The following is an 8653-nucleotide window of genomic DNA, read 5'->3' as shown; positions in this document are numbered from 1 at the left end:
CTTGTGAGTATTCAGTGAGCATGTCAACAGTGTATGAAGGAGCCAAACCATTCATTGGTTGTTGTTAAAAACAACAAAGTATTTTAAAATCAATTCAAAAGTGCAATAGGAGTGATATGCTCAAACCTTTTGGTTCGTGTTCATACATAATTCTGAATAAGCTGGAGTTTATCTAATGCTTGCTTGTCGGTCCAGCATACAGAGTACAAAGTGCATTACACTGATCAAGTCTAGTGGAAATTAAAAGCATGTACCAGTTTTTCAGGGCTTATTATGCAAAATGAATACGAAACAAAAATATGAAATAGTGGCAGATTGTTTGAAACCTCTAAGCATGTGCCTATTTGATATTACAGTTTGTCTCATTTCACGGGAGGCTGGAACACAAACTGTTCTTGTGTGGTGAGGTGGCGATGGTGCTGTAAGATGGACGGAGCTGCACTCTTCACTAACAAATCCTCAAGTTCTTCGTAAAGTGTCAGAAGGGGAAGGTCTGGTTTTGTTCCCGCGGTCGGATAAGACCGCTCATATTCATCTCAGCGGTTTTCAGGTCCTCTTTCTATCAGCTGCTCCGGCTGATTCTGGGTTTCCAACGTCGAAGGGACAGATCGATCGTGTCTTTTTCTCAATCTCTGCATTTGTCAGATATGGAGGCCGCAAAGGAGACCAGTGAACTGGGTCACCCTATACTCTGTTCTTATCTCATCCCAACTGTTTATCTGATACTTTATTGACCTGATATGAGCAGAGTAAATACGAATAGGTCTCCATGATAAACTGTACTCGACTACATAGGGGAAAGTAATGGCTGTGACTCATTGTTGGAATATGGAACTAAATAACAGTTTTATACATTTTACTCTTGACCTGTCACATTGCTCGAGGTCACCACAACAAACCAGTTCATCAAAGTATAACTGCAAACATTTTGGAAGATGCTGAAAGTTAGTTCCCATGACTGCAGGATAAATATTAAACTGGTGGCTTTAGCAGATGGTTACTTTAACTCAGCATGAAGACGACAAACGTAGGGAATCAGTCCGGCCCTGTTCGAATGGGAAACAAAGTGGTTTCACCTTGGCCAGGTACAGTGAGTTCCTGCAAGTGTTGGCACCCTGCAAACAAATAATGTGTCATTTAACTCCCACATGACCACAACTGAGGGCTGAGGGAAATCTGTGAATATCCCTGAAATGTCAAACTATTCCTTTTGTCTGCAGCCCACGGACGACAAGAGTGATGCTCCTTGTCGGGGATAAAGGTGCCTCGGTGCAGAGCTGTAGGCCGTGGTGTCGCCGTGCCTCATGTGACGAGCAGAGATTGTGCAATGTGTCAGCCTCTCACACCCAACGCTCTATCAGCACAGCGGTATCATCTGACCTCACCTTTGGATTTACAACGAACCGCTGCTCCGGGGATCCGGTAAACTTTGGCTCCGACGGAACACGTGAGCACAAGGCCTCAGCAGAAGATGCTGACCACATGCAGATTCTTTCTTTTTTGGAGCGAGCACTTGTTTATTTGCACATAAAGAGGAAGAGAGCTCTCCACGACAAGCACTTTTCTAAAGTCCCAGGTCCTGTGGACATTGGACTTTCACTACAGTCAATGACCTTCCCCTCCTCAAGTACACAGCTCTGTGTGTGCGTGCGTGGGGGGTTGAACCCTTGTTGAAATGTACAATACTGCAGATTTGTGTTCCTATTATAGGCCTTTTTTTACTGTTGATCAACAGAAAAATCCTTCAAGATACAAAAATAATGGAAAATGGTTATTAATGTGAGACATCTGACGAGCAAATCCTCCCACAGAATCCACCAGTGGACTGGTATCAGGTGATAGGTGAACCTGTAGAAGTGACACTAACTCCTGATATGACCAACACCACATGGCTTTACTGAGTGCTTGGTTTAGAAAATACATTGGTAAAATGCTACATGGTGGCTGACCTGTTCCAGGCCGAGTCTTCTCAGCCGGCAGGTCCAGATCATCCAGCTCAGGAAGGTCACAGCTAACTCGTATGTGGTATGTGGACACACGGTAGCAGCCAGGCCGACAAACCCTGCGAACATAATACACTCACACACACACACACACACACACACACACAAGGCTACACAGACAGTTAGATTGTAAAGATTTTCTTTATTCACAAAGACTTCATGCAATACACGCATTGCCAAAGTCCTCACAGCGAGTGGAGTGCGATTATGACATAAAAATGAATTTGATTCCTTTCATGATTGGATGTTTTAGCCTTTTGAACTATAACACTGACGTGTGTGTGCGTGTGTGTGTATGTAATACGGACAGACAAATTTCAAAAATCATTCAGAAACCTCAATTTGACATCAAATGATAACACTAGGTGAATAAAACATGTAAAAAAAAGACAAACAGCACGACACGGTATACACAATGTTATTTCTTTTTACAATTTACAATTGTAGATTTAAGCACGTTTAAATTGACTGACATCCTATTTACATTAACAAATGTATGGCCATGTGCGGTATTCCTGAATCGGCAGACTGAGTGTGAGGTCACATGAAACCTGGGCGGGCCCCGGCGGGTCGTGCCGTCATGGCCGTCTGTTTCCCTACAGCTGCTGCCACTGCCTCCGGCTCCAGCACTAATATTTTTCCCGCACGTTGGCTTCACTGACCAGGTTTTCATGGGCGGGACCTGGATGCTAACTCTCGTTGCAGACGAGTGTGTGCGTTAAACAGCTGTCAGAGCCAGCTTATGGCAAGGCACCAGAAATGACTGAGGGTAAAAGATTACAGATACTTTTTAAAGAAAAGCTACTTTCCCTGTGATTTGAAACTGTTTTTGGAGCCACAACGTTTGATCAGTTAAATGACTTCACAGGGAAAGTAGTGCTCGTACATATACTAGACGGTGGACATACTTTTCTACACTAGAGAAAGGAAGGTAACAGGAGACAGAAGTTTGACTTTGGTAAAAATGTTTCTGTCCCTGTTGAACATGCTGTGAGGAGGGGGGAGGATGTGACATGACCTGGGGGAGTGATCAGTCCAGTTTGTTCTCATGAGCTTTGTGGTGCTGAGCGCTGCAGTAAATGTGCCTCTTTCTGAACCAGCACCTGAGCAGACTGAGGGGGAGACTGAGATTGTGTTGGGAGGGGGGGGGTCCGGACCTCAGCCTTGTGCAAAAACATTGATCAAACACCTGATCATGTGTCGGGTGTAATGACAGACGTCAATCACTTAAAGTGCCTGTGTAACAACAATCATGATTGAGAGAACTCGTACAAACAAAAATCACAAGGTGAGAAAATTAATATCGAAGTAAACTACCAGAGAAAAGAAGTAGACTAAAGTACAATCTCAGAGCGGGTTGAAGTGTTCAGATATACTGGGGTTCTATGGGAGCGTTAGTAAACCTGACTATATATTTGGAAAGCTTCCGACAGATCACTGGTTTCCCTCACTTCCTGTTGTGCCACGGACGGACGTTGACTTTGGTGAGTGAGATAACTTTCGACAAAGGCTGCATAGGATTGTTTCTTATGGCACGATCACACAGCACTGACGATACGATGACCAGAAAAACTGCTGTCCTGAATAAATACAGTAAGTTGCATAACCCTTATAACCATTAGAGAGACTGGATCCCAGCTTTGTGATTGGTCACAGACGTCCACGAGCTGCTCGTCATACATGTGAGCTGACAGAAGCAGGAGCAGGCTGTGGGCGAGCAGCGAGCGGACGCAGCTACAGCACCAGTGACATGGCTGAAAGGCAAGTGTCCAAAAAAACTTAGTTCAGACTTCAGCATTTGCTTCCCTGCAACGTTTCTCCCTCGTTTTGCCCTTGAGTTAGCGTAAGCACCAGTTACAGATCTGAAGACAGTAGACAGGGATCCTCCGTCCAGGCTGCAAGGAGGAGACTGTTGTTCTGGGTACGGGATGGATCCTTGTGCGACGGTGCTGTGTGAAGGAGCATTGACCCAAAGAGGAAAGGCTGAGGCTCTCAGACCGATCCAACAGTTTAACAAGGACTGTCAGCTCGACTCGCCTCCTTCTGCTAATGACTAATGCTTCATTAATGAATATGCAGAACATCATGCAAAGTTTCTGTTCTCTGGTTTATGTGAGCATTAGCTACAAGCTAAGATGTTAGTTTGATAACTAAGATGCAGGGAGGCTTGAGAAATATGTACCCAGGACAGAGTCTCTTTGACGGGGTTAGACGGTGGTGGGGAGCGAGGGGCTGTCCGCCGTCTCCACTTTCTGCTCTGGCGAGCAGAAGAGGAAGAGGCGGGTGCCCAGGTTCTTGAAGGCAAACCTGAAGTACATTGCGTGACCCATGGCCACAAAGGAGACGGAGATGATGACGAGCAGGCCGAAAGCCTCGGGGTTCGGCGCCAGAATCACCATGATGAAGTGCAGCAGGTCCAAGAGGTAATTCATGGAGTTCTGGACGCCGTTGATCACACCGCGCTCCGACTCGTTCACATTCTCCTGGATGAGCTGGGTTACCGTCAGGTCAAAGGACCACAGGCCTGCGGGAGATGGGACAGTCAGTGTTACACTCACATTGCGGGATGGTACAAGTCAACAGTAGCTGTGGCAGCAACTATCGGTCAGTGTTATTGGCATCAAAGGTCGCAGATATTGAAACTCCAGAGACTTATGAAAACGTTCAACCTGTGGACCTGCTGCGTCAGTCGACTGTAGGAAGTCATGAGTTTTTTATGATCTTATGAAAGGAAGTGAACATTCCAAGAAAGCATGGACACTTCTATTGGAGGTATTTGGACAAAATCAAGTGAAAGACTTAACTCACCAACTCTAGCAGCAATGACGCCAGCGAACAGCAGACTAACAGATATGTAGGACTGCAGAGGCTCTTCAGTCGGCGCAGCAAAAGTCGCATTGACGTCCATGTGAATGCCGGTGGGCTCGGACTGGGACAGGGTTTTCCCCCCAACCAGGTGGGTGTAAAGGTCTTCGAAGGGCGAGACACTGAGGTCCAGGGGGCTGCCGGGGGTGAACACGGAGGCGACGCACAGCATGAGGCAGGACAGCTGGGCCACGCCCGAGAGGAAGCCGGTGCGGATCAGGCCGCACTTCTTGCGGACCCAAGTGAAGGCGACGGTGCCGCAGATACCGAACACGGCCGAAGCCCCCATCAGCAGGCTGAGCACCGAGCCGTTGAGGCCCTGCGTGTAGGCGTAGCCGGTGGTGATGCAGTCGAATCCCAGCACCGTCATGTAGAGGAAGGACAGGGACATGCCGGCAAAGAAGATGTTCTGGTTGTAGTAGGCCACCCAGCCGGCCCTGAGGGTGCGGAGTGGCTCCGACACCTGGTAGCAACAGCCGTGCTGCTTGGGAGAGTCGGGCCTGGCCACCGCCGACGCCTCGTTCATCAGCGGCTGAGAAGACTCCTCTGGACTCTGGCCGTTCTCCAAGTCTGCAACAGGGCGGAAGGATTCTGTTATATTCAACCCAGGAACTCTCCAAACACAATAAATAAGACGCAGCCCATCACTTTGCTTTTCTTGTTTCGCATGATATAAGCCACGAGGCTCTTGCAGCTACCTTTCTGGGTGCTGAGCTGCTTCAGCTCCACCTGCTGTTCTTTCTGTCCCACTTTCACGGCCAGCGCCGGCGTCTTCTGGTAGACCTTCCACAGCAGGGCGTACTCCACACACATGGAGACCAGGTTCCAGCCAGAGATGAAGCCGCAGCCAATGAAATGGGAGCCAAAGGCCATGATCTGGCCCACCAGCATGGGAGCCAGGATGTTGGTCAGCTGGTCAATAATCCTCACTGTGGCGTTCATGTCTGTTGGATAGAAGAGGCGTCAATATCATAGGCATGGTTGACACATTAAGGAGTGTGGAGTGTGACAAGGGGTCACCAAGTTCATAAATGCTGAGAATGTATTCCACCAAGTGAGCAAATCTTTTAAACGGCTTATTGTGTAACAACCGGGGGAAATAAAAGACAGAAGGGAGACTCAAAGTCTGCCCCTGCGGCACCGATCTGATAACGGGTCACGTGCGTGTGGCCTCGACACTGACCTGCCAAACTGCTGCTGTCCTGACCTGCCACGACCACCACCCAGTCCCGCTGGATGGTGATGGACGTCGCCGTGCTGGCCAGGTTGGCGATGTTGGCGATGGTGATGACCAGAATGTAGCAGATAGTCTGAAAAAGACAAAACGAAATTTGGCCTTTATTACACTTCATCAGACATCAATCCACAGCTGAAAACAGTCTTTTACAAATGCACTATATATATTTGTATATATATATATTTATACACCAGTTTGGTTATAATGAGCTAAAACTGCCTTACCCAGCTCATCTTTAAAAGTGACATTGAATATTTGTAACCCATTTTTACAGATATACTGTAAGTCGTGAGGAGGTAAGATAAGATAAGATAAGATATACCTTTATTTGTCCCACAATGGGGAAATTTGGGCATTACAGCAGCAAAGTGGACAGAAGAATATATAAAGAAATTTGGGGGGCTGAAGGAAGTTGGGAATCTATAATTACACCACCCTATCCCTAAATGCTGACTTACAACATATGTAAATATATTGTCCTTTTCACTTTTACCTGATGTGTAACTATTTGGTTGAAACCTGATCTCTAACCGTAACATCCACAGAAGAACGTATTCACACTGAAGAACACCTCACACTGATGAGCGGATCGTTTCTGAACCAACGGTAGATCAAGTGTTACTATCACACGTCGTCATTTTGTAAACATAACAAAAAAAAATCAATAACTTCCTGTGGAACAAATCTATAACATTCTGTGAAAAACAGCTGCCTAGAGGTAAAACTGGGTGAAGGTAAGAGTCCAACATGTACAGGAGGAGGAGAAGAATACTAAAACATTATTTTGTCTGGAAACTGTTGGTGAAACAGCTCAGAAGAGAAAACATTCTTCAGCAGACCGGGCCACATTCCTCCCGCTCGCTCTCCACCCGTCATGTGACCGGCCTTGAACAACCTGCTGACTGCTCAGTCCGCAACCAGACACTTAATCGCCCGTTTCCCCCCCGACACACACACACACACACACACACACACACACACACACACACACTGGCTGTCCCTCTCAACTCTTTCAAATAGTGGAAATTCCTCCCTTTCTCTGGAACACCCAAACGTGTCCCACAAATGTGGAGGGCACCGTCGGAACCCCCCACAACAGAGGGTCTTTGTGACGGATGGCGACCTGCCCTCTCGGCTCGGTGAGCAGCAGCAGAGTCTGCTCCACGGCGTTGTGGAGGGGGAGACCGATCAAGTTACATAACTCAACAAGTGTAAACAAGCCCTTCGCACACTGACACAGAAAAAGGACGACTGTCACTTCCTCTCACGCGTTGTTTCCCCGTGTTAACAAAACCAGCCTGTTCATGAAGATGATGATGACAGAAAGCTTTGTTTGCTGACGAAGCTCAGCAATTAACCAGAGACCATCGGGTGGTGGGATCATCAGCAGCCACAACGCCCACAGACACGTACGAGTCCTCAGTACTCGTCACGACGTCATGACCTCTGACGAGGAGGCGACACCTGAACCTATCTCAGGTGGTAACCATGGTAACCGTTGATGCGTTTTGGGAGAAATCTGGACCTAGATCTTGACTCAGGGATTTATTTGAAGGATTCTTCACCATTTCGAGTCATCTTGAGGCATATCTTCACAGATACAATATGTAACTTTTATTAAACATGTGTCAGTCAGATGGAGATGGGAATGAAAGTTCTGGGTGGAAGAGCATGTAGGCGGGGGACTGCTCAGTCGGGCTTCTGGTTAATACGCTGAGCATAATGAAATAAGACAACAAATGATTGGATACAAAGTTAACAAGTGAGGAACTGTGTCGACGGTGGAACAGTCAAAGGTCCACGAGTCAGTCACTCTCATTCACCTGTTCGAATGGCCATAAATTATATTGACGTGGGGCACAGATCAGCGAAGCAAGTTTCAGGGGTCAACGGTGTTGTGAAATGAGCAAGCGTGTAAAACCCAGAGTGGGGGGTAGTTATTACCAGAATCCATCCGCTGTACAGATGCACCAGCTCATCCTTGAAGTGGAACACCACCATCAGGAGGATCCCACACAGGATGACGCAACTGTTCTGGACGAGCAGCGAAGTCTGGGCCACTGTGGAAACAGCGTGCGGCGCATTAGGGACAGAGATGTGATCAGGGACAACAGGTTCCTGTCTGATAAACTAGTTCATCCACAACATGGTTGGACTCGTTCCCTGTTCCCTGTTCCCTCTCAAAGTGTCTCTGCCCAGTTCCCTCTGGACACAACATGTGACTGTGAACCAGAGGGAGATATAACCACATCTACGTCCAAGTTACCTTTGAGTCTGGAGTTTCTGTCCACCCAGTCCCCGATGATGGCTCCCAGCAGCAGCACGGAGCCGGCCACCACCAGCCCGTACACGGCCGTGAGCAGCAGGCTGTTCCCATACAGCTCCACCAGGAACACGGCCACGGCAAAGTTCCACATCCGGTCGCCCTGGAATTCAAATAACAGTCATTTCTAGTGCTGGCTGGAGTCAAGGGTTCGGCATTCAGGTGCTGGATAAAAAAATGAGAAACTTTTTCTAGACACAAGGGTTATTTATAAGAACTAAAGAG

General features: G+C 47.5%; 1 protein-coding gene across 1 annotated transcript in view; it reads right to left on the bottom strand.

Annotated features, from left to right (window-relative positions):
• Window positions 1-2125: 2125 nt before the first annotated feature.
• The window catches only part of slc40a1 (solute carrier family 40 member 1), an 8405-nt gene continuing 1877 nt past the window's right edge, over window positions 2126-8653 (bottom strand). Inside the window, exons 3-8 of the mRNA XM_035603656.2 lie at window positions 8372-8531; window positions 8050-8165; window positions 6052-6178; window positions 5567-5812; window positions 4812-5438; window positions 2126-4527 (exon numbers count right to left, since the gene is read on the bottom strand). Coding sequence (XP_035459549.1) covers window positions 4211-4527; window positions 4812-5438; window positions 5567-5812; window positions 6052-6178; window positions 8050-8165; window positions 8372-8531 — 1593 coding nt within the window. The 3' untranslated portion in view covers window positions 2126-4210. The remainder of the gene's footprint in view (window positions 4528-4811; window positions 5439-5566; window positions 5813-6051; window positions 6179-8049; window positions 8166-8371; window positions 8532-8653) is intronic.

This window comes from Scophthalmus maximus, chromosome 14 (assembly GCF_022379125.1).
Source record: "Scophthalmus maximus strain ysfricsl-2021 chromosome 14, ASM2237912v1, whole genome shotgun sequence".
Lineage (NCBI taxonomy): Eukaryota > Metazoa > Chordata > Actinopteri > Pleuronectiformes > Scophthalmidae > Scophthalmus > Scophthalmus maximus.
This window is presented reverse-complemented; position numbering and strand designations above follow the sequence as displayed.